At 44.1% G+C, this 27,041-nt stretch overlaps 1 protein-coding gene across 2 annotated transcripts; it reads left to right on the top strand.

Annotated features, from left to right (window-relative positions):
- The first annotated feature begins 22,899 nt into the window (after nt 1-22,899).
- LOC133897622 (uncharacterized) lies at nt 22,900-26,196 on the top strand. Of its 2 annotated transcripts, none has more exons than XM_062338416.1 (3): nt 22,900-23,591; nt 25,586-25,684; nt 25,816-26,196. In XM_062338416.1, the coding sequence occupies exons 1-3, from the start codon at nt 23,553-23,555 to the stop codon at nt 25,936-25,938; spliced, it is 261 nt and encodes an 86-aa protein (XP_062194400.1). In that variant the 5' UTR covers nt 22,900-23,552; the 3' UTR covers nt 25,939-26,196. The 2 variants fall into 2 exon arrangements, with proteins under 2 accessions (XP_062194400.1, XP_062194399.1); XM_062338415.1 differs by lacking the exon at nt 22,900-23,591 and adding an exon at nt 25,002-25,377.
- Nucleotides 26,197-27,041: the final 845 nt, after the last annotated feature.

The raw sequence follows: 27,041 nt of genomic DNA, 5'->3' as shown, positions 1-27,041 counted from the left end.
GGTAGAGCTGACGATGAGGCTAAGGGGTAGTCCCTTACCCCCTCAGCGAGGGACGTGACGGGGCTCGATGAAGGCAGAGCCGTCCAAAGCCCCCTGCGACAACCGGAGGTGTAGTTGATGATGAGGCTGAGGGGGACAATCCGCTACGCCCTCAGCGATAGACGCAGTAGGGCTCGATGGAGACAGAGCCGTTCGGAGCCCCCTATAATGGCCAGAGGTGTAGTCGATGACGAGGCTAAGGGGGGCAATCCGCTACCCCGTCAGCGATAGACGTGGTGGGGCTCGATAGAGGAAGAGCTTCCGGGAGCCCCCTACGGCGATCATAAGCATAGTTAATGATGAGGCTGGGGGCAGTCCGTTAACCCCTTAGTGATGGATGCGGTGGGGATCGATGGAGACAGAGCCATCCAGAGCCCCTTGTGGCGACTGGAGGCGTAGTCGACGACAAGGCTGAGGGGGTAGTCCACTACCCCCTCAATGATGGATGCAGTGGGGATCGATGGAGGTAGAGCCGTCTGGAGCCCCCTGCGGTGGTCGGAGGTGTAGTCGACAATGAGGCTGAGGGGGGCAGTCCGCTACCCCCTCAGCGATAGGCGCGGCAGGTCTCAATGGAGGCAAAGCCATCCAGAGTCAACATATTCTGAGTCCCACTCAAGTTTATTGGAATCTCAGCTCCTGCATTGTTCTTATAATTGTTTTGAAAATAGTGTGTTCTGACAGGGATAGCAAAATTCTACAACTTGTACAGGATCGACCAAGCCTTTTGGCTCGCTAACTCAGGGATAGCAAATTTCTGCAACTTGTGCAAGATCGACCAAGCCTTTTGGCTCCCTGACTCCCCGGCTCTCTCGCGATTTTCGTCTATGGACGGCCAGAGGGAGTGTTCTATTAGTGCTATTTTCGTGGCTTTAGCTGAGGCAGGGAAGCTTCTAAGGCTATTGTACCACGTGAATGAATAAAATTGTATTGTGTTGACTTTACCTTTTAATTTTGGTCATACCAACGCTTTGTTTGTTTCCCCTTTCCCAACCTCCTTGCACTCTGCTACCGCTAGCGGCTGGGGGGTGTGATACTTTAGGGGTGCTTAGTTGCGTTGGTTGGGAGCAAAACTGAACTCTACATTGGCTAGAAGTTTGTCGTGACCTACGGATTTTTTGGAGCGTAAGGTGTTGGACTTCTCAAGCACAGAGGGTTTTGCCTTTAAGATGCTTGAGGATTTCCGCCTCTCTGGCATGGAGCCTTTTCGCCTCTTCAGCACAGAGGCTAGACCTTCAAGATGCTGGAGAGTTCATACCTTTTCGGCACGAAGGCTAGGCCTTCAAGATGTCGGGGGGTTCATACCTCTCCAGAACGGAGCCTAGGCCTTCAAGACACCAGAGGGTTCATACCACTCTGGCACGAAGGCTAGGCCCTCAAGACACTGAAGAGTTCATATCTCTCTGGCACGGAGGCTAGGACTTCAAGAGGCCGGAGGGTCCATACCTCTCTGGCACGGAGGCTAGGCCTTCAAGACGTCGGAGGGTTCATACCTCTCTGGCATAGAGGCTAGGCCTTCAAGACGTCAGAGGGTTGATACCTCTCCGGCATGAAGGCTTGATCTTCAAGACGCCGGAGGATTTATACCTCTCCAGTACGGAGGCTAGGTCTTCAAGATGCCAGAGGGTTAATACCTCTCTGGCACAGAGGCTAGACCTTCAATATGTCAAATGGTTCATACCTCTCCGGCACGGAGGCTAGGTCTTCAAGATGCCGGAGGGTACATACCTCTTCGGCACAGAGGCTAGGCCTTCAAGATACCAGAGGTTTTTTAAGATAGGTTTTTAAGACCTCTCCGCTACCGAGGCTATAACATCTAGGTGCGGAGGTGTTTAAGATATTTTTTTAAGAGCTCTCCACTACTGAGGCTATGCCATCTATGTGTGAAGGTTTTAATACTTCTTTGCTACTATGGCTATGCCAACAGCAGTGGAGGTTTTTAAACTTCTCTGCTACTAGGGCTACACCATCAGTAGCGAAGGTTTCTAAGACATCTTAACATGCAGAAGTTTTCAAGACATCTCCGGGTGCGGAGGTTTTTAGACATATCCGTTTGCGAAGGTTTTTAAGACATCTCCATTCGTGGAGGTTTTTATAACATCTCCGCGTGAGGAGGTTTTTATGACATCTCTATTTGCGCAGGTTTTTAAGACATTTCCGTTTGCAGAGGTATTTAAGACATCTTCGCTACCGAGGCAACGCCTTCAGGTGCGGAGATTTTTATGTGCTATGCACTATTTGAGCAAAGATATAACTTAAGTTTTGTACCTTACTATTATCAGTGAATAGCTTGTTGCATCATAAGTTATGACTATATTAGATGGCTATTCTTAGCACATGCCAAACTAAGGTATAACTTAAGTTTTGTACTTACTATTATTAGTGAATAGCTAATTGTAGCATAAGTTATAATTAGATGAGATGGCTATTCTTAACACATGCCCAACTAAGACCTTTAGTATGTCATATAAGGATCGAAAGTAACAGCAATGCTGATCTCAAGATGGCAGCATTGGGGTGTATCTGGTGATCGGTGGGAGCTCAGACGTGCCTACTTAGGCGCGCACGCCCGGAGGCTGAGTCTCAACTTTCCTTGCTCCAAGGCCCATTGAATATCCTGCTTTCTGCACATGGAAAACAGAGAAGACTGCGCGCACGCAGGAATACCACAGAAAGCAAAAGCTACACGCGAGCGTGTCGTTTGTGGCTTAATTCTTTGCCCCTTTTATGTGAGAAGAAAAAAGTACATGCCTGCGTGCCATAGAAAGCAAGGGCCATATACATGCATTTATGAATATGTAAATGAAAGCTCCTGCCGCTGCGAGCACAGACAGGAAGGCTTGCGCCTAGCTGCAACTTGCTCGAGTGGTGTAGTATATTTGGATTTGCGATAGCTTGAATAATATCATAGGCAAAAGCTCATTGCTGGTAGGTCACGATTGGGTCGTCCACGGCCTGTGTGGCGAACGCAGGGTAACAACCAGCAGTAGTGTGGTGGAGAGGAGTCAGGCAATGCATCCCCGAAGCCATGCGTGGCATACGGGATCGGCCAAGGCTTTTAACTCCCTAACTCCTTGGTCCCCTTTGAGCTTTTTGGCCACAGCAGTAGCAAAATCTGCCAGACGGGTGCCACTACCTACCAGCATAGGGCAGCTCATGCATGTAATGCAGAATCCAATGTTGATGTGAGCTAGGGTATATCCATGACTGAACCATGCGTACTTGCATGTGCCTAGCTGGACTCAAGACTGCACGGAATGACTATGCGTGAGCTGATGCATGCTACTAATACTGTGCAGACATGGGTATGTCCATATATGGGATAGTATATGAGTAGATAGATGGTAACGACACGTACAGATATACGTGCAGCAGGTCTGGTATGTACCGTGAGAAGAGCATACAGCCCCCGTGCCCATGCAGCACGGGTCCAGATGTGAAAGACTGCTACTGCTGTACTAGGGTCTGCTGCACCATGCTGTTGACATCATCAAGCACATCATTGACGTTTGCATCAGCTCGGCGATGGACCTCTGGCCGTCCAAGGGCAGGTTGAAATCCAGATGTTTCAGCGCTTGATTAGACCGGTTGAAGGTCACCGGGAAGACTTGTGCCGGTGGCGGTGCCCGCTTGTTCTCATCGCTCTGTGGGAGAGGATCGTTGTGCTTGCATGTGTACTGGTGGCTGTTACACGCGTTCGCGATCAAGGAACCCGTACCCATACTCGTTGTGCGGGCACTGGACGTTGTTTACAGATTGTTCAGCATCAGCTTTGGGTGAGCAGCAGCAGGCATGCCCCTCTTTTTGATGCACTCGGCATGCATCAAAAAGAGGTGATCAGTGCCGGTTCAAAAACGTGATCAGTGTCGGTTTATGAACCGGCACTGATTAATCGGCACTAATAGTCAGTGACTATCAGTATCGGGTATGGAACCGGCACTGAAAATCACTATCAGTGCCGGTTCTAGATTAGAACCGGCACTGATAGGTGCACTATCAGTGCCGGTTAGTATAATCAACCGGCACTGATAAGTGTTTCCCGTCTTTTTTTAAAAACGTGGCGGTTGCCGTCAGTACAGTGCCATTTTCAAATTTTCAACGTTGCCGGAAATAGACACGCATACATATCAAGTTCCATCACAGCATATATACACAACCACATATAAATTTTATTTATAAAAAATCAAGTCTCATCACAATATATATATACCGCATACTTATCAAGTTTCATTACAATAATATTATGGAGTTTAAGATTTCTTGTGAACCGATGGATATGAACTCTACCCTTTTTTATGGGTTGAAGGTAACGAGAAAGACGATCCAATTTCATGGAACTCGCCGGTTGGATTGATGATTTCGTCATTGATAAACGCGACAAGTTGTTCTTGAAGCGCGTTGATTTCATGAGGCATGAGACGTTCTTTGGACAGCTCGAGGATCTGCAATTTGAAGAATTGAATAAATCAATACATATGATTTTGGCGTATCGAACCTGAAAATTAGTCATCAATGTGTATACCGCCTACCTCAGGATCTTTCGACAGGATCGAATCCTCTATGTTGAAGCTGTGCATAAATTCCATTACATAAAAACCACATAAATTATTGCCCGGACCCTGCTTCCTACAAGGAAAGCCATGTCGGACTGTCCATTCTTTCGTGTATGGCTTGTATCTAACGCTCTTTTTGGTGTATCGCGGGTACACTCTGTATGTGTGTGATTATTACCGTAAGTAGACTTAGATTCAATCAAATCAAATACTACAAGAGCAGTAACAAAATGGTCAGTTTTTACCTTTGTAGCAAGTCAATGACGGGTTGGTAGGTTTCTTTCGGATTATCTTGTGAGTTGAAAATAAAGATCTTGCTAATATCTGACTGGATAACAAGAAGGATCCAGTGAAAACTATACATAGGTGACTATAGGTTAGTTGGTCCTAATTTTTAACGATGTATTGCTAAAAAGAGTATAAACATGTACCCCCAGTGGTAGGGTAAAAGTATGTATTTCTTCAATTGTAGCTCCAGAAGACACTTCAATACGTAGTCCTCGGTTTTCTTTAGGTCGGTAGATTTCCTCATTGTTGGGTTAACAAGATATGGGTCGATAAATCCCACATGCATGATGCACTCCTTTCTGCATCTTTGTACCTCTATTCTACACAAGGAATAAGTTAAGAGATTCAATACAATGGTACAGAAATGTATATTATGAATTTTACGTATACGACACTTACAGAGTCCAATAACTCAAGATAGACACGTCGAGGGCATCATACTGGTACAGTCGATACATTTCCTCGAAGAATATAAAAATACTGCTGTCCCCGTGGAGGAGATCTTATTCCTTGAATCTAGCCTCAAAACTTTCCCTACCCTCCTTCGACTCATTCATGTACCACGCATGAAATTTCCGAAGTTGATATGTCAGTTTGGCCCACTCGTCCGGCGCGACCAATAGTTCGCCCAGCTTAAATTGCCATCTCTCGACTGCTTTGGGTGCCACGGACTCGTTAAAAAATTGCTCTTTTGTCATATTGGCATCCTTAAGGAATCTTTCTAGTTGTTGTTCTTCCCGTACCTGATCAATAGAAGCCTGCCTCAAGGATTTCTTTCCTTTGATACGCTCGTAGTCTGATTGACGCTTAGCCACAACAGGTTTGCTCAGCGTCAAGAGAAATTTTTTTGTTTCCTTAGTGAGTGGTTTTTTCTTCTCAGGCTCTCGCTTCTTAAAAAATTTCTTGACTTCGGTGTTCACTATCGCTCTGTTTTCCTCTGCAGTTCTTTCATAAGGCAACTTCTCAGGTGCTGCCACCTTCTTAGACTGAGAGCGTGTTGTCAACTTCGGAGGAGTTGGCAATTTTGGTGGCAGTGTTGCTGACTTCGGAGGAGGAGGAGTCGGCTCACTTGGAGGCACTGATGCTGACTTCGGAGGGGGAGGTGTTGGCTCCCTTGGTGGCACTTTTGCGGACTTTGGAGGGGGAGGAGTCGACTCTCTTCTCGGTGATGGTGGAAGGGGCGGCGATAGTGGAGGAGTTGGATCTCTTCCTGGGGACGGTGGCACTGGCGCTGACCGTGGAGGAGTTGGATCTCTTCTGTGTGCTAGGTCCGACTCCGCATCAGACAACTCGTCTGTCTCATCTTCAAACAATATGTAGCGCTTGTGCCACAAAATGAAACCACCCACGTTTGATCCGAGCCTCTTGGAACCTGTCTCTCTGGGGTAATCCATGTCAAGCTTACGGTACAGCTTTCGCACGGAGTCCACGTGGACCTTAGCGTATCCCCGTGGTATCGGAAGATCGTTCAAGAGAGCCCCTTCGACGCATTGGTCGACCTGCCCCATAGCCACCGTGATGGTAATGTTCATAGTGGACACGACAAGCTTGCACACCTTGCTTTCTGTGATGTCATCCACGGGGTAACGGGCTAATTCTTCTTCTCCAAACCCCGCGGACGCGCAGCTGCTCCGACGACCACCAGGGCTCACAACATTTTCTTCGCCTTGCTGCTATCTGATTCCTTGCTGAAATGATTCTTTGATTTCTCTGATTTTGGCGTCTGTCATCTGACGCTCTTGCACAAGTTCTTGTCACACTACAGCCAGCAGGTCTTCCAGCTCTTCTCTCCTTCTCTTCTGACTCCTATAACTTTCGGTGGATTCTGGGAATCCCTCTTTCCAGGGCACCACACCCTTACCTCTGGTGCGACCTGGGTGCTCCTTGGTTCCAAGTGCCAAGGTTAACTGGTCGTTCTCCCTATCCGGCCTGAAAGAGCCTTGGGAAGACTGAGTGTGGGCATCTGCAAATCTCTGCATCACTTCCTGTTCTCTGTCGCTTTTGAAGTTCAGACTGCCATCTGCCGCCAAGGTCACCCCTCTCGCGTACAGATAGTGCTTCGCCCGTTCAATACAGGGAGCCGTCTGAGGTGTGGCACCACTGTGGGTTACCTGTTCTTCCATCTCATCCCACTCATCGTACTTCCTCACGTACCCACGCGAGCCAATTCTGTGGGGGTACACGTTCTTCTTGGAGTTGGCTTTGTTGATCTCGCTTAGTCTTTGTGCTTCCTCTGAACGCTTGTGCTATATGAAATCGTTCCAGAATGGTTGAACCGTCGGATAATGGTCCCATTTTGGTGTCCGGCCCACCAAGCCATAATTTCTCCACGCTTACCCTTGAAATTCTTGAACGCGATGGACATTATTGATAGGGCACGACTCTTCACTTTCGCCATGCTGCATCCTTCAGGGAACTCAAACTTTGCCAACAACTTGCCCCACATAAGATCCTTGATATTTTCGGGAACCACCCACATGTCATCCCGTCTGCCTCTCCAAGTTCTGTATGTGACTGCGACATGGTCCCTCACCAGACACCCGATTGCTATCTTGTACGGGCCCAGAATAACTTTTGGTCTCGTGGGCTCCCCGACTGCATTGACCTCCGCGATGATGAAACGTCCCTCAGGCATCCTGCTGGGACCTCGTCCACTCCTCTCTTCTCCAGTCATCTCGTCACCACCCGGAGCATCAGCATCAGGGTCGATCTGACCCTCCGGTGCATCACCTTCGGCCGTGCCCTGCGCAGCCTCAGCGGCTGTCTCCAACTCAAATTGTTCCATGTTCAAGTACAACCTTGGGCTACTGCCCCATGTCTGGTCCGGCTCCATGTTTGCAGGCTCATCATGTACTGAGGCTGGAGCCGGACTTGAGGGACCTTGTATCGGAGGGGGGACGGGACGGGGCCGTGCACGGCAGTTGGATTTCGTACGTGTCATTCCTACATCAACATTGTACACACAAGAAGCACTTGATTTAGAGATAATCTAAAACCGAATGCTATACTAGAACATAGAAGAAATGAGGAGAAATGGACGTAAAATGCAAGGGCATAAGGCATACAGAAATGCAAAAGTACAACATATTGATCAGGTCCATAAGTACAACATACATCAGTTTCAGTTATGCAAGTGTTCATAGCCAGAGTACTATACACATAATAATCAGGTCCACACAAGCATTATACATTCAAACTACTCATCGCTATTATCACTCGACAACCACCAGTACTCATCGCCCTCAATGTGGCCAACATCATCGCCCTCAACGTAGTCATAAGGAACCACGTCGTTCGGGTCCACGCTAGAATCCACATCATCGCCCTCAAGGTGGCCAACATCTTGACGGTCCAGCACCTCGGCCGATTGAATGGACAACTTCTGAAGCCTTCTCACTACCTCCTCAATTTGGAGTACAAGCCGGTTCGCATCCATAGAGCACTTGCACAAAATAGGGATCGAAGCTTTCCTTAGCCATCTTCCTTAGGTCTACAACTATATCATCAATCTTTTCGATGGTCCACGCCGAACCATCAGTCATTGTTCTACAACCATCCAAAACGGATAGGAAAACACATATGACATACCAAATTATGACAAAGCTATATATACAAAGCTATATATTCAAAGCTATATATACAAAGCTATATATTCAAAGCTATGTTATACATATGTATGAATCAGAAAATTTGCCTAATGTGAAAAGATCAATAAGAATGAATTTAGCTCTCAAAAAAAAGATAAGAATGAATTTAGCATACAAGATGCATTTAGCTCTCAAAAAAAAGATAAGAATGAATTTAGCATACAAGATGCATAAGCATGCAATACCTAAATTTAAGGTGATATATACTGGTATACTGACTCCATAGGGTAGTCCTGTATGTATGCAGACATCGGTTTTCACAAACAAAAGAAATGTAAAAGGATGTAAAAGATTTATGAAATTTATATGCCAAACAATGAATAAGTCAAAAACTGTACCTTTAGTCATTTAGCATTTATGCATCCTGATTAACATCCAAAGAAGCAGATACACACCAAAGGAACGATGTTATCATCTGTTCTTTTACCTAGTAGCCTAGTAGTTTATTTAGAGCACTCTGATTTGTAATTGCTTTAGAGTTTAGTCCCAACCAATGCAGTACTAGTACACACATACCCACAGAAGCCATAACTACTACATTAAGATACAGTCAAACGATAACTGATAAAGCGGTTTGATTGACTGCAGGCAATTGATGGGACAAAACAGCATTGCACTTTGAGTTGGATTAATACAAATCATAGTTTACCATCAGCTAGTTTAAAGAGGTGACAGTGAGTCAAAAGGAGGTAAATGAGCATGACGTCTCGTATCGAGGTAACTGAACATTCATGACTAATCATTCCTGAGATTCTAACAACAAGCCCTTGCACTTTTGCTTGTCTAGATATATAGTCAGTTCGTTGCTGAGGGGTATTGATTCATGAACTTCACATTTCACAGAACAAAACTAGAACCCTAGTTCGTAGTTCCTCTATTTCTCCCAAATTCTTCCATCCTTATCACAAATCGGTGTTAGGGAGGATGGGATGGTGCTTACCCGTTGGGCTTGAAGGGGATGGAGGAGAGCAGAGCAGGAGAGGTGGTCCTCGGCGTCGGCGTCAAGGGCGGCGGCGGCTCCTCCTCCGTGGGGGTTGACAACGGCGACGGCTCGGGGACAAATCGGCGTCAGGAGGAGGCGGAGGAGCGTCGGGGCGGCATCAGGAGGAGGCGGCGGCGCGTCCGGGTGGCGTCGGGAGGAGGCGGCGGCACGTCGAGGCTCGGGTGACTGAAGTTAATGAGGAAGGTAGCGCTAGGGTGAATAGAGGAACGATGATGCGGCTAAGTGTTGGCGATAAATATAGGAGACGTATCAGTACCGGTTCTATTTCCCAACCGGCACTGATACTTCTATCAGTGCCGGTTATATGTACAGCCGGCACTGATAGTTCAAGTATTAGTGCCGGTTATATGTACCGGCACTGATAATTGAAGTATCAGTGCCGGTTGTACATATAACCAGCACTGATACTTGATTTCCCAGCAAATTAATTCTTATAATGTGCTTTGTTTGACAAAATAAATGCATTAATATGCTTTGTTGCATATAAAATTAGTTTTAATTCTAGAAAATTGCAAATAAATTTTATAAAATCTTTTTAACTTGTTTTATGTTGAAAAATAATTCTAGAATAATTCAATATGCACTCGATATAAATTAAAGCATATTATTACATCACTCATACATGTCCTTCATACAAAATAAAGCTTAACCTAAATATTATACAAATTTCACCAAATACATGAAAGCTGCTTTCACTGAATGATTAATGCTTCGTTATGGTCGCGGCGTATGTAGGTAGCTTCCGCAGTGTCATCAATGAGAAGCAGTTCGACATTCTCTCCAAAAGGAGGCAGGTCTTCGAATTTGTCGCAGTCTTCGTCGTCGACAACATTATCAACACCGACGATTTTTCTTTTTCCTTGAAGAACCACGTGACGCTCCTCCTTGTTAGCTGGGTCCGGGTCCTTTACATAGAAGACTTGTGCAACATCGTTGGCAAGCACGAATGGTTGTTCTCTGTATCCGATGAGTTTGAAGTCCATGGTAGTCATACCGTACTTGTCGACCTTGACTCCCCCTACGAGTCTGACCCATTGGCACCGAAACAGAGGGACCATCAACTCGCCATATTCAAGTTTCCAAATCTCCTCTATGAATCCATAGTAGGTCTCCCTGTTGCCAGCGCGGTCACAGGCATCAGTACGGACATCGCTATTTTGGTTAGTGCTCTTGTTGTCTTGTGCTCGCGTATAAAATGTATAGCCGTTAATCTCGTATGCTTGGAATGTGCGAATCGTAGTTGACGGGCCATTTGCCAGCAGTTCCAACAGAGCATCATCAGTATCCTTACCCATCATGAGTTGACGTAACCAATTACCGAAATTATCTCTGTGCTCTTTTGCGATCCAATCATCTGACTTCGTTGGATTTGTGGAGCGTAGCATGCTCACATGCATTTTGACATACGGGATCACTACAATTGCCTGTTGCGGAACTGCGAAGTGTGCTTGAGTGAATGAAGCACGATCTTTGATATGGATTGAAGTATGACCTATCGTCCCTTTCCCCTTTAGCCTCCCCTCATAGCGAGATATAGGCATACCAATCGCGTTCAGTTTCATATAGTCAATGCAAAACTCAATGACCTCCTCCGTACTCCACCCTTGGGCAATGCAACCTTCCGGACGGCCTCGGTTACGAACATATTTCTTCAGAACCCCCATGAACCTTTTGAAAGGATACATCTGATGCAGAAACACAGGGCCAAGGCTCTTTATCTCACCCACAATGTGAACAATTAAATGGGGTATTATATCAAAAAATGTCAGAGGGAAAATAGTCTCAAACTGACATATAGTATGGACCATGTCTTCCTGCAGCTTTGCCAGTTTGTTCGGATCAATGATCTTCTGTGAAATTGCGTTGAAGAACGAACATAGCTTAATGATTAGGTCTCGGACCTTATCCGGCAGAATACCTCGAATTGCAACTGGAAGCATCTGCGTCATCATCACGTGACAATCATGAGACTTCATGCCAACTAACTTCGTATCTTTCATGTTTACAAAGTTCCTGATATTGGAGGAGTAACCGGTCGGAACTTTGACATCACGCAAGCAACTACACAGGCGGATCTTCTCTTCCTTGCTCATAGTGTAGAAAGCTGTGGGAAGTTTCTTTTTGCCGTTGTCTAGTTGTATGTAGTGTAGGTCCTTCCTGAGGTTCATTTCTTCCAGGTCCAGCCATGCATTTAGTGTATCTTTTGTTTTGCCGGGTATGTCTAGTAAGGTACCAATCAAGCTATCAAACGCATTCTTCTCCACGGCATGACGTCGATTGCGTGTCGGACCTAAGATACTTCCAATAAGGCAGCAACCAAAATATTGACATCTTTTTCCACATGGGAGCATTTTGCCCAGCCTGCATTTTTGTACTGCCTGGCCCCTTTCCAAGTACAACTCTAAGTGTATTAACCATCTTAAATACCTGTTCTCCACTGCGAATCTTTGGAGCTTGACGAAGCTCCATTGTCCCATCAAAAGCTCTTTTATTCTTGCGGTATGGGTGATCCGGACGGAGGAACCTACGGTGACCCATGAAGATCATTTTCCGGCTGTTTTTTAGCCACCGCCCCTCCGTTTCCTCCAAGCACTGAACACATCCATTGTACCCTTTTACAGTCTGCCCTGATAGGTTACCAAGAGCAGGCCAATATGAAATTGTCACGAACAGCATCGCGCGCAGGGTGAAATTCTCGCGTCTGTACTCATCCCATACTCGTACGCCATCTTTCCACAGTACAAGAAGATCTTCCACCAATGGTTTGAGGTACACATCGATATCGTTGCCTGGTTGATTCGGCCCACTAATCAGTAGAGGCATCATAAGGTACTTCCGCTTCATGCACATCCAAGGTGGAAGGTTGTAGATACAGAGAGTTACAGGCCAAGTGCTATGAGTACTTCTCGTGTTGCCGAAAGGATTCATCCCATCCGTGCTCAACCCGAACCTTATATTTCTCACTTCATCTCTGAATTCCTTGTATTTTGAATCGAATCTCCTCCATTGCATGCCATCAGCAGGGTGTCTAAGCATTCCATCTTTCTTGCGTTGTTCGGCGTGCCATCGCATTAGCTCGGCATTCGCTCTGTTAGCAAACAATCGCTTCAAACGGGGGACTATAGGGAAATACCAAGCCACCTTAATGGGGGGTCTTTTATTCTTTCTCTTCACCCCTACACCATCGCCCTCGATATCATCAACGCTGCTCTTGTACCGCGGTGCATTGCAAATGCGACACGCTTCCAAGTTTGCATCCTCACCGCGGAACAACATGCAGTCGTTTCCACATGCATGTATTTTCTCTACTTCCAATCCCAACGGGCAGACAACCTGCTTGGCATGGTACGTGTTTTCGGGCAACGCGTTCCCCTCTGGAAGCAATTCCCTCAAGAATTCTAACAATTCATTGAAACCCTTATCGGCCCAACCATTGCTAGCCTTCATTTGCATCAGTGTCAGCACCACATGCAACTTGCTATGCTCATCTTTACAGTTCGGGTAAACTGGTGTTTTAGAGTCCTCTATCATGTGCTGGTACTTTTGATGTTGTCTTTCAATGGTGAAGTCCCCCTCCCCATCGCGCAACATTTGTTCTATGCCTTCGTCATTGTTGCCAACAAAACTGTCCCGATCATCGTTCTCGACAAAAGTATCTTCAAATGCCGACATATCGAAGTCTTCGTTAGCCGTCGAATCGTTGACTTCGTCACCTTTGACTGTTGGTTGCCCTTCACGCCCAACATCTGCAAGTTCACCATGCTCAGTCCAACGGGTGTAGCCAGCCTTAAAACCCCTGCGAATCAAGTGTGCACGGATCTGCTCTATGTTTGAAAACTGCTTCTCATTCTTGCAGTCAACACACGGACAACATATATAGTGCTCGTCACGCTTCCCTTTTGGCTTCTTGTACGCCGCGGCAGCCCTAAAAAAAGCCTCGATGCCAACAATGAACTCTGGCCCTCGTTCCTTGTACATCAATGACCAGTCTATCTGCAAATCATTATAATTAAACACATTGGACTTATAATCATTAAACATTTCAAAATCTAGAACATATTCATCGAATTACCTCGCATCCTGATTGGTCCCTATTTGAGGGCCCATCTCCTTCCGGTACTTGGGCCGGGTCGGGGGACCCGCCTTCCAAAGGCTGTCGAGTCTGATTGCGGCCCGTGGGTGGATGTGCCATCCCTACAACACAGTATTTTATGAACTGTATATGTTAAATTCAGTATGTTGATTAATTAACAGATGAAATTCATCGGATTATTATTAAAATTCATGACTTTAAAAATATACGCAATCCATATACCAGAAAATTAGAGCTAGATTTTAGAGACATCTTACAAGTACCTCCCTGATTTTTTATTCTTCGGATGCCACTCGAATGACAGTTCTAGCGGTATTTTTGCAATTTTTGAATGGCAATAATGGTTCAACAAGTTGCAAAGTTGCAACTCGTTAAATCATCTACAATGATAAAATTGTGACCTTTCTCTAATTTATATGGATATTTGAGCTCTTGCTCATTTCAAATTTCAACACCAACTAACAACCACCTAAATTCAAACCTAGAGAAATCTAACAACTAAAATCTAACTAAGAATCAAATTTAGATCATCTCTATACATATAACAACGACAAAGTTGCAAAATTTACCTAAATTATATCTCAACTACATCTCTAAATCCATAACCATGGAACAAGCACCATCCATCATCAACCCTAGAGCAATTTACCAAGTAATCTATCCAAAAATAAAATATAAATCTCACTAACCTTAAAACAGTTGACTCCTCCAAATTTTGAAGGCTCCCACACAAAAAAAAAACCTTGAATCGCCAAAAAAATGGCAAGGAGGCGTTGTAACACTGGGCTGCGGCGGCGGCGGCTCTGTTCTGGGTCAAGACGGGGAAGAAGATGGGCTATATATACTATAGCAGGCTTTCAGTGCCAGTTTAAAGACAAACCGGCACTGAAATACCACTATCAGTGCCGGTTTGTTATTAGAACTGCACTGATATATCAGTGCCGGTTCTAACCACCAACCGGCACTCATAGTAACTATCAGTGCCGGTTCTTAACTCCAGGCCCTCGATCGCGGCCGGGAGTTTTAGAACCGGCACTGATACCTCTTTCAGTACCGGTTCCTTTGAACCGGCACTGAAGGTGGCGACTATTATGTGGGGTTCTGTAGTAGTGCGACGTCGGTATGAGGAACTTGTCACTCAGGATAGCCGGGCCAAGGTTGAATGTGTCTGGGTCAGCAATGGCCCCCTTCTGGTTGCCGGCCTTGTCGCCCGTGCGGTTGTTACTGACGTCCATGTCGTACTCGCTTGAGCTAGCGCTGAACGATATGGTGCTGGCGATGCCGCCCGTAGATGCTGGTGAGCGCGCGCTGGGCTACAGCTTCAGGTACAGCTCCTCTTCCTGCTTCACGACCGTTAGCCACAAACAAGTCGGTCCAGACGCACGGCCTCTGACGTGGAGGTCGGTCTAGGGCGGAGGCGAGCCGAAGGGCAGCGCGGCGGTGAGATGGGGCTCCAGAGCATGACCTGTGGCTGGGAGGTAGGAGCATCGCGGAGGTCACTATGTGAAAAATAGATAAAGGTGATGGGTCATAACCGTTATGGGTGACGGGTCCTGCATTCGTCATCCTGAACACGTCACTGATGATATGTAATAAGTGACGGGTAAGAACCCGTCACCAATAAGGTTATTGGTGACGGGTTAAAACTTGGCCCGTCACTTATTAAGGTCATTGGTGATGGGTCACAATTGTGACTCGTCACTTATGACTGATATATGGTTTTCGCGCTTTTTGGAAGCGAAAAAAATAAAAAAAATATTTTTCATCCAAGTCAATCCAACTCAGACCTATAACCACTCGTTACGTGTCTCTACCTATTTTTAGGCTGTTTTTAGAATATGCGTTCCGTGGGAATCAAACTCGCGACGGCCCCTCGCGCGAGTAGCTGTCTAACCACCTCAACCAAGGCTGCGTCCTGAAGGGACTTGGATAAAAGATCCTTTTAACTATTTTGCCAAGAGTCATAAGTGATGGGTCACAACTGTTTTTGGAACGAGTGTTTGTGTCCATAGTCATTACCTCTTATATCAAACTTAGCAAAAATGTACAATGTTTCATATTCTAGTTCTTCTGAAGTGAGAAAAAAATAAGAGAAAAATAAAATAAAAATAAAAAATTTTGTAATGTTTGGATCATTTTCTGTATTTCTAAATAACTCGTCACCGATGAGTTAGTCATTGGTGATAGGTCAAAATTTGACCCGGCACCAATGACTAGCCTACGATGATATATGATTGATGAGTCGTCATTGATGACGGGTCAAGTTTTCATCCGTAATCAATGACTGGCATTAGTGACGGGTCACAACTACGACCCGTCATTTTTCTTATAAATGACAGATCATATTATGACCCGTCATTTATGTAGTGTTTTTTTTTTCTTTGACATAGTCGGTGAGCTGGAGGGGTCCTCTGGAGCACGAGGTGAGACGGAGGCTGGAGGGTCCGGAGGCCAGCCGGTGCTGTGAAGGAGTAGGAGGGTCCGAAGGCCTACCGGTGCCTCGGGACATGTGGCCAGAAGGGGTCCGGAGGCCGCTCGAGTCTTGCTTGGGCCACGAAGTGCCCATGACGCCCGGGCACGGAGCCTCCTCCGGGTACTCCGACAAGGCCACCCCTCACATGGTCTGCGCCTGCGAGCTCTTCCTGTGTTCCTGCGCAGACTCGAAGCCATCTCTCCAAGCGGGTAAAAAGAATTGCAGATAGATAAGTGTTTCATAGATAAGCTTTAGGTGAGATGGCAGAACATGATACTTTATGAGTACGTCATGTCCTTGCATATCTTTATGGGTGCCGTGTTCATATTTACTACTTCCCTATGGTTAACTGCTCAGCCCATGTGGGTTATACGGGAGCACACGTTAGGACCAACTAACACAGCACACGGAGGTTTTTATGGTGCCGTGTCCATTATGTGACAATGCTGTTCTAGCCTAACTTTTTTTTACATGTAACTTAACTCCTATGCGCGGCCAAGCTAGTGACCTTTCCAGAAAAAAAAAGTAATTACTGATTATGCAACTAGCAATGGCTAGAAGAGCATACAAGTAAATAAATATATCACTACTTTCTACATCAACAGAATAAATATCTCACGGTCATAGTATGAACGCGAGAACTTTAGTTAAGCCTTACGGTGCTATATCTTGTTATGTATGGTGCGTGTGTCAGGAGCCCACACCGAGTGCATGTTAGGTGATTTGACTGCATCGCAGCTTGTGACTCACACAACATCATATCATAATAAACGAGGAGGTGCTCTAGATGAAGTACGCTATAGTGCATGCCCAGTGACCAGAAAATATGCTGATCACACTAGGGATGCGGACTACGATAGGCTTTATACTAAGAAATACTCTCTAGCTTTTGAAAAACTAGTAGGAGTGTCTGCTGGTCCACTTGACCATCAGCTAATACTAGTAATAAATAAGGACACATCCAAGTGTTGCACAATAAATAGGCACATATTCTTATCTAACATATGGAGGAATGTTTACCTTTGCTTTTGCCCTCGCATGGGTTAGCCTTCGCTTGAGACTGGATAGACATAGGGAGCCACACTTGTACATGCTTTGCCTCTGGACAGCCTTGGGAGCGGCTCGCAGCACTCCACAGCTGCCGTTCGTGTGCACGGGCTGATGCAACCATGGCTTCTTCACCCACAAGATGCTAATGGGGTCATGCTCATATAGCGGTCCTCACAACTGCATCCCCTTCATGGTGCGTTTAAGCCTATGCGTCATGACCTTCTCCGAGGTGAGCCCTATTGCAAGGGAAGCCTGGTGGCAAACCCACTTGTTCGGAGCTACCCGACGATGGCCCCCGACATTGCGAGATGATGGCAAGATCACCCAGTGTAGTGGTGTCTTCTAAAAAACTGCTAAATTTTCATGCTCTCCGCTCATGATGAGCTCCCAACTCCTTTTTCTTGTGGCCTCTAGTGTCGCATCCCCATGTATGATGCCATCTGTTGGTGAAAGAAGTGTCTTCTACGAACAAAGTACAGCGAGAGCCTCCTTCAGCAAGTAGGCTTAAGCTTAGGGATGAACAGTGAGCCGAAGGGGAGAGAGCGAGAGAAAGTATAGAGTCGATGTATCTGTGAAAGTCGAAGTAGCGGGGAAAATCATCCGGGGGTCCTCTTTCTTGTGCCCTTTGAGAGCTTATTTATAGAAAGAAGGGACATGTGAAATTAATACACACCCTCTAAGATATTATGTTACAGTAATGTACATAGGAGGTACCACAGACCTTTGACCCTTTTTACATACCACGTGGTAACAGGATATTATGATCGCTACAGTACATCACCAAATATCTCAGGCTGGGACGTTTCCCCCAACATCATGCTATGTGTACCCCGGATTCCTGTTATTAGGTCTAAATTCTATCCAATTCTTTGATCCAAGTTTCCAATTCCTACTAATATACTTGTATCTGGCACTTGGTTTGTAAGTTCCCAATATCATTCAAATTTAGATCTTATATAGGGATTGATTGATACCTACTAAATCCCCCGTGGAAATGGCGGCAAGGCAAACATTTTCCCCAACAAGCTACATGGTGATGGGAACGGAGGAGTTCCCCTGTTTTAATCTTGAGTCTTGACCCATCCCCTATCAAGAAGTTCCCAGCGAGGAGTCAATAGAGTTTACAGTGCGGTCTCTGTTGTGAGAATTCAGTCTCTGATCAATATCACTGATAATCCTCTTGCCCTTATCATCAGATTTGTTCTGTCGCTTCAGGTTTGCAGTACAGTATTGCACATAGCATCCAAATATCCAATGCAAGAAAGGTCAAAGGACCTATTTTCAGAAAATATTCCCCCATGGATGACCGTAATGCATTAAATGCAAATGAAAGGTGTTGTTCGGTCGAAACATTTGATTTTCTGGTGCAAAAAAACAGTCCACTAAATTCTGGAAGTGCTTTGGCAAAAGACATGAAACAGCCAGTTCTGCCCCCCTTGTAAATGTAATAGCCCCTATTACATGCAGTGCGAGAGGAAGCAATTCTGGGCATGACCGAACTGCTCTCCTAAACCGATTGCCAGACTCTCCAAAAGGCAGTGACAAGTGCCACAGATGACTTACATTACTGTAGAAATGATCATCAGTGTCAGTGTAAAAATATCATCAGTAGTAGTTTATTAAACGGTACTAATAATAAATATCAATGTTGGTCCATAACAAAGAACTAGCACCGATGCTCAGACTATTAGTGCTGGTCCATAAGACTGAACCGACACTGATAGTCTGAGTATCAGTGACGGCTAGTGTCACAAGTCGGTATTGATACTTATGTAGACACAAATAAATTATGCACTCAATAATACATCATTCAAAATCCATTTTCAAACTTGTATTGAAATATATGTAGGCATTCATCACAGGAAGATATATACACATAGATCACAAATAGTTCATCCACATCCACACATAATCATGAGTTCATCAACATCCACACATAAATATTATCATTGTTTATAACATAGATTAAACACACTGCAAATGTACTCATCTATGATTCTACGATGCACATCAAATCATATAATCTTCATGGTTGACATCTATGATATCAACTCCATATATCTCATCCAATGGCATAGTGCATAAACGAGCGCACTATCTCAAGCAAGAAAGGGCAGATCCATCACAGTTCTATAAGTAGCGAAACCTCCTTCATCGAACTCCACATAAACCTGATACCTACCTTCATGAACTCTCTTGACTTTTGGACCAATCATTGTGAAACCTAGCCACTTCATGACATAACGTAAGAGTGAACCCAAGCTAACATCCAAATACATCCTGTTATTCCAGTAAAAATCCTACAGGAAAAGAGCATGAATATAAAGAGAAAAGTTGATAATATATGAAAATTACTATAGACTAAAATTCGTGGCACCAACCATATCAAGTACATGTAACTGCGACACACTGATAGTCATTGAAGCCACATCTTCCACATTCTACTCAAGCACTATCACCTATAGTGATAGATTCTTCATTTACCGACATCTGAAAACTAATTGATATCTTCTTTGTACCACTATCACCTATAGTGGTAGTCACAACAGGCTGTGTATAACCCTCGATGTGAGCAATCATTCCATTTAACCAAACTAGAGGAGGAATCACCTACATCATTACATGCATATCTTCAACAACTACACATTTTTCAACTATTAGTTATCCAACCAAAATAGATGCGAGGTATACTATTTTGATTATCCCTGTGGGTGCTAGGGAGGGTGTGGGTGTCAAGTTTGTAGAGGAATATGCCGGGAGGACCCGAAGGGCAGCACGCGACAAGATGTAGACGTTGCTTCGGATGCATCCACGATACCTGCTAGATCCATGTGGCATCTACAAAAAGTAAGACATATATAAACCAACAAATTTTACTTCTCTAGAGGCTGGCCCTGGGGCACGGGCTATCGGTGGCCCTTGGCCATGGCGGCGCGGCGACGGCTGCGCGTGTGTCAGCCAAGCGGAGAGCGGTGGCACACAGGGAGGGAGAAAGGAGCGACAACGCTCACCGATGTCAGGGATGACGGGGAGGCGGTGTCGGCGACGGTGATGAGGACGGGGACACGGGGAGGCGACGTCAGCAACAGGGATGAGAACGGAGACAGCGGGGCTCTAGGGACGAGGACGATGAGGAGGCGGCATCGATGATGGGGACGAGGACGGCAGGGAGGCAGCGTCGGTGATGAGGAAGGGGGCGGGGAGGATGCATCGGTGATGAGGACAAGGACTGGGATGGGGATGGTGGGGCTACAGGGATGAGGACGGCGGGGCTCCGGGGATGAGGACAACGGTGTTGGGGAGACAACTGGGCTCCGAGGACGGTGGTGTCGGGGAGGAAATGGAATCGGCAGAAGCGCAAGGGATTGAGAGGTTGCGGCTAAGTTCTTATATATGTAGGGATCAAGTATTAATGCCGGCTCATATAGTATCAGTGCCAGTTCAACCCTTCTCAATTGATGATCAAGCGCGGGAAGGTATGAACCGGCACTGATACTTCATCAGTGCCAGTTTTATCCTAGCTGGCACTGATGACCCAGCTCGGATGACTGTTTCTGTTATAGTGTTAGCTCCATTGGGTGTTGTGTTCAGTGAGATTAAGAGTTTGCTCATTCTACTTTCTGATTCATATTGTTTTCTATTTTTCCTTAGAATATGCAACAACACAGCGTATGTGTTAGCTTCTTCTGGTTTGAGTTGAGAGCGTGATGCCAATGTCTGGCTAGACCACTTCCCAAACTTTGTAGCTAATGTGATGACCGGTGAGTTAGTTGTGCACCCTGGTTAAATGGAATCCATGAGTTCCTGTTCCGAAAGAAAATTGTGTATATGTTTGGGAGTCCCTATGTCTTGCTAAGACCACTCACTACTATATAAACCCTTATATATACCGGTCCATCACTGTTGGTTCCTAATAGGCCGACAGTGATGGAGAATCACTGCCGGTTCATAAGCCGCGAGGGAAAATACAGTCATCGTGGCTTACGAACCGGCAGTGATAAGGCGGAAGACTACCAAGGGGTCTGACAACGTATTATATTTTGCCAAATGACACGATATTAATGTATGTCATTAATTACTATTTATTAATGAATAATATTAATTACTATGTATGATGCGAAGTTGGTATCGATGGGATGACCTTCCAAAGATGATGCGAAGGAGGAGCAAGAAGTAGCGGCTAGGAAGCGTGCCCAGGAGGAGGATGAGAGGCTGGCCCGTCAGCTGTGCACTGCGGAGAAGCAAGAAGTTGTGTCCCGTAAGCGTGCCTAGGAGGAGGAGGACGAGAGGGTAGCCCGTCAGTGTGCTGCGGAGGAGGCCCAAGGCTCAAACTATAGAGGCGTTCAGGCGTCAGACTTTGATGTTTTTGATACGCCGGCGAGCCTAGAGCTTAGGCGACGCTACGGTCTATCAGGCGTGGCCGGATCCTCCGCTCCACCACCATCGCCCCCCCCCCCCCCCTCTGCGTCCCCGGACGTACACACGCCAACAGTCGACAGTGCGGAGACACGGTCCTCATCGCGGGAGAGGTAGAGGTAGAGGTAGATGGATACTGGACTGGCTGAACATGACTGACTTTTCAGGGGGTGACCTGTGAGAACTATTATGTATATATGTGTATTTGTCGATGCCTATGACTTGAAATATGTGTTCAGTACTATGTATTAATGAAGGTGCTTTTATTATTGATTTACATTAAATATATGTATCATTGTATGTATGTATTGAGAGAGAGACAGAGAGATCGAGGAGTGAGAGGGAGTACAAAGAGGACAGAGAGAGGGAGGAGAGACAAAACACTGCTAGCTGAATCCTTCAGCCGGCAGTGATTTCAGGTTTATCACTGCCGACTGAAGGATTTAGCCGGCATTGATACCTTAGGTATCACTGCCAGCTGAATCCTCGAGCCGACAGTGATAAGACCCTTCACTGCCGGTCCACCGAGCCGGCAGTGATAAGGCCCTTCACTGCCCGTTGCCTACTGCCGGCTCCAAAACCAGTAGTGAAGGTAGTTTTAGAGCTAACAGTGAAGGAGGTTTCTACAATCGTGACTATCTACGTATGCTTTTCCAATACATTAACATGTATGGTCATACGTTTAATGGGTTTGCACAAATTATTCGGATTATATAAGGACATGACTGACTTATATTTGGTTAGACTCCATTTAGTTCATATCTTGATGGAGTAGGACTCCTCTGATGGGCATCTATACATTAAAGTGCGGCAGGCTTTAATTTGATGCATGCATGTGACTTCATTGGTAAACACTCTAACCCTCCGCCTATGGTGTTGATCAATTGAGAAATATTAGCCATGTGATCTGGCATTGGCAAACCGGTGTTCCACCTCAAGATTTGTCGATATACCAATAGAGGTCCTGGTATTGTTTCTGCGGCACTACCAAGTACCAAGGATGATTTTCAAGGTGCTAGACTGCTACTACAGGAGAGTACGTGGTTAGTGACATTGAATACACAATTACCCAAATTGTTTGGTTATGCTACTCGGCGCTAGCTACATATATGATGGTAACAATTGGTGATCTGATAACCATTATGGATTCTTGGTTAACAATATGTAAATTCTGTGCTATGTTGCCTACTTGTTTCCCAATAGTCATGTCAGTCGCTATCAAGTTGTTGTTGTCCCTCTATGCAGTTAGTTATTATCAGCCAGCGGTTCTTTAGTGATACTCAACATGTAGGTTGGGTCTGTAGACCAGGTTAGTTATTTAGTCTGCTCATGGACCTCCCCAGCATATTCTATGAATATTCTACATAATATGTGTATTGTATTAATTTTAGCTGTCTACAAGAGGTCTAAGATGGAACCTTCATTTGTGTACTATGCGGCTCGATTGGCTTGTGTTTGGTCCTTAGTGATACTCAAGCTGGAAAAGGTTATATATTAAGTACTTACTTCAGGATAGCACTTACTGAAAACTATAATGGACAATTTGTGTGCTTACATTTTTAGACTGTAATAAATGTCAAAGCCTGAAATATAAACTAATGCTATAGCTAGCAATGCTATCTCTTACATCCAATAGATTAACACAAAAGGCTAAATTTTTTAACAGTACCAATAAAAGGTATCCTGAATCAAAATAGATTATTAACCCTTTTTGCGTGACTCATCTACCTCATTCACACTATTGATCACTATTGTCGTTAGTAACGTAGAAAACGTTATGCGAATTCTGGCATGTAACTTTTCTCTACCAAGTCTCTATAAATTTGCTGATAACTCATTATTTTCCCAAAGGGCACTAGTTCATATGATTGTTTGGTTGGGATGGTGGACAAGTATGAAAATTGGTTCAATGTTGGTGCCAATTCAAAGAGAGCTAGTGACCACTGGTGGATGGTACTATTGCTTAGTATGCTAACGGAGGAGTCAAACATTTATGCACACCGCCGTCTGTTCCAGCTTTAATCTTACGAAGGTACGGAGCAGATGCTACTTCTGAAGGACTGGCCATAAGCTACATATTCAAGTTTGTTTTTTACCCCATGCTTGGACTATGTTTAAGTTACTTTGTTTCAATAAAGAATATAATTATTGTTCTAATATATTGTGCGCACATTTGTCCCGTTATAAAGTTTTTGACTTGTGAATTTTTTAATAGCAAAGTAATTCTAGCGTAGTTACAATTGAAATAAAATGAAACAAAATCAATTGCCATGCCGGTAAAATTTTACAATGATAGGTTGAAATAATGTGATAAATGTTATTTATGTTTCTTGTTTAGTTCAAGGCTCATGGTTTCAATAAATATAAATAGTAAATTACTAACAAGAGAAACAACATTTTCGCAATTTGTGTATGGGAAGAGATATACCTATTTTATGGATTTCATTTTTATCAAGATGGAACCTACTTCAACAATGTTTATTACTTTAATGGATTCAATGTTTTGCACCACAATTGAATCATTAGTGTAATTGCCCATGTATCGAGAGAAAGATTTTTAGATTTGTTTTGTAGATATAATGTGCTAAGATAGCATAGCTAGTTTTTACTTCTCACTACAAATTAGTGCCCTAAGCCGGTAAATATAATTTATACCCGCAAGCATTAGAAGTATCATTTGTACCATTCTCCCCTCTTCACCTCTGTATTTTGTTTTGTCATTTGGCACCGATGGCATGTACCATTGTAATGATAAAAATATCACCAGAGCATTTGCACACTGTGGCTGCAAGTACACAAACATCATGGCATGTAACCCTAACAGATTAGAGAAAACAGAAATCAAAAGAAATGTAACAAAAATGTTAGTTTATCAGACAACTAAGCAACATGAGCTTTTCAAACTAAGAAACACCATATTTCTGTAAAAAAAAAAAAAGGAGCTTTCCTTCTTGAATCCTGCAAAAGAAAGCATCTTTGTTTTAACTGACACCTTTTTCCTTTTACTTTTAGAACTCAAGATACAAAAAGGAATAATGCCTACAACAACTCGTATAAACTTTTCTGTAAACTGCGGTAAAAGATAGGCATCTAATAAAAGCAGTGGTTAAAGGCATGCTATGTATGGCGTTGGATATAAAACAACGGTTACTATGAAAACAAGCATAACCGAAAGAAAACAAATCAAAAAGAGCAACCATACTAGTGTATTCAATTTCAGAGAAACTTAGAAGCGACATCTCTTCCAAGGATAAGGGTTCTATTTGCAGAAATTAAGCATAATAAAGGGAGGAAGTGAAACTGCCTGTAAAAGTAACTGCTACAAGAAAATCATTGGCGCCTTTCTCCTTAAGCTAAGCAAAAGCAAGCATCATGCTAGTATAGGATTTTGCTCAAGAAATCCATGTCAACCTCCTTATATTCAGAAAGTATCAACTGCTTCCTGAAATACTGAAATATTTCAGCGTATTTCTGGTAGCTTACTGCAAACTGCAAAGAGCATAGTTGCAGCCATTCACATGTTCCTGAAAGCTTGATCAATCGAGTTCCATGACTTCTTTTACGTATATGATTTTTTAAACGGGTAAGCCTAACCAAGTGCTGAAGCTTATAGCCTATAAATAAACCTGATCACTCTTAGAGTTCTTGCAAAACTACAAGTCATCGATTTCCTAACAATACGAGTCTTGGATCACCTATTACTTGATATGCCTCAAGAAGGTAAGGGAAAGAAGGTGGCGTCTTTGCCAGAAAAGAAAGATGTTTCCAACAAAGCAGGTGCGACCATAATGAGAGAAGCAGAGGAATCCAAATCTTTGGTAAATGGCAGCACTATGGGTGTTCATATGTTATTTTCTTATAGAATATGAGTTTCTTTTGTTTATGAAGAGAGCTCACACTAATAAGAAACAGGTGGTATAAATTACTTCATCTGTAATCTAACCACCATCGATTTGATACAAATTAAGAATTTAACTACCTATGTTCTTACCGTTCATAGACTGATCAGTGATCATTAATTGACAGGTGGCCAGGATGGAAGCAATGGCGGGCCAAGAACTGAGGGAGTACATGTTACAAAAGAAAGCTACACTTCGGAGCCAGGTGAAAGCAACAATTAAGAAGGTTGGCTTTTAACGGTTCATTCTCTGCATCATCTCAATCATGCAAACTTCATTCGTTCTTGGTATAATTCGCAATATGTCAAGTGACAAGTTGCACAATATGTCTCACTATCTTGAGATCTACCACTGCAGCTTCTGCGGAAAGACAAGCCGAAGAAGAAGAAGAGAACAAGGATGAGTCCAATCTTAGGCGCCGTGCTCAAATTTCATAAGGATGATGACGTGGACCCTGCAGCTGCAGGAGCTTCTGCATAAAGAGATGGAGAGATCGATCATGCATGCACCAGAAATCCGTTACTATGAAGAGTTTACAAGTCAGATATTGCCATGGTCCGTGGCTCTCTTTCAACTTGCTTTGGCTTGCCTAATAACCCTCGGTCTACAGATGACAATAAAGAAAAAAATAAAAGGGAAGGATAGAACTCCACATAGCATGAAGGTGCCCTGTTGGAGAAGGAAATAAATTTAGACTTGACTATGTGTAGACTAGAATTCAGATCAAAATATATCAATCTCCACCACAAGTTGAATTCCCTTCTATAGACAAATCGTGAATCTGCAATAAATTATTAACAACGAATCTTGTACGCCAAAGGTCCATAGGACTAATTAGAAAATGGGATTGCATGAGTCTTCTCCGATTGCTGTACATTAGCCAAATTGATCAAACGACCACGAGGTTCAACTTAGTAACCAAAAACAGAAAGGAAGATCTAGGTCTTAAAACAATCCATAACCCTCTCATAACCAAATGTCAAAAGAAACTTGAAATAAATGCTCAATAAACAGAGGTGGTAGTCTTGAAGAATTTATCTAATGGAATTCGAACATGCTCCAACTGGAGCATAAAACTCATCAAAATAACGATAATCAAAGGGGAACTTGCAAATGTTGTCTCCCGTACAACAAAATTGCCAACTGCAAAATGAAATCCATGATATGTTCAACTTCGTCTTAGAAACAATGGTACGGATGAAGGCGTTAATGTGCTATCAGTGGAGTATAAACAAATGCTATAATAGGCATCTCATAATGAGGAAGAGAACTAGAATGTATTGCACGAGTAATTCATACCAAATGTTGGAGTATCTATGATGAAACAAACTCTGCTGAAATCCTCCATATCAAATTTAAATTAGATTTCAATCTTCAGACGACAAAGTCTAAAAAGTTCTGAAGTTCAATTTTATCAGAACTTTCGTAACAATAATCACAAAGCGATTCAAATTGGTTTCTCTTATTTTCCCAAACCCTCATCAAATAACTGTGTGAGCAGAACACATCTCTTCAAAGCAGATTAAAACTTTAGCCAAAATAACAGCTACAAAGCACAATAGCATGCAATCGAACCAATATAT

This window comes from Phragmites australis, chromosome 17 (genome assembly GCF_958298935.1).
Source record: "Phragmites australis chromosome 17, lpPhrAust1.1, whole genome shotgun sequence".
NCBI lineage: Eukaryota > Viridiplantae > Streptophyta > Magnoliopsida > Poales > Poaceae > Phragmites > Phragmites australis.
Note: the sequence above shows the minus strand (reverse complement) of the source record. Positions and strands in the feature narration are given on the sequence as shown.

What these genes read in the sequence shown, in the direction of transcription:
- LOC133897622 (XM_062338415.1), top strand. Translation starts at nt 25,267, where the DNA reads ATGCCTCAAGAAGGTAAGGGAAAGAAGGTGGCGTCTTTGCCAGAAAAG. An exon ending in CAGAGGAATCCAAATCTTTG is followed by an intron (nt 25,378 to 25,585) that starts GTAAATGGCAGC and finishes ATTAATTGACAG; the next exon opens with GTGGCCAGGATGGAAGCAAT. An exon ending in TGAAAGCAACAATTAAGAAG is followed by an intron (nt 25,685 to 25,815) that starts GTTGGCTTTTAA and finishes CTACCACTGCAG; the next exon opens with CTTCTGCGGAAAGACAAGCC.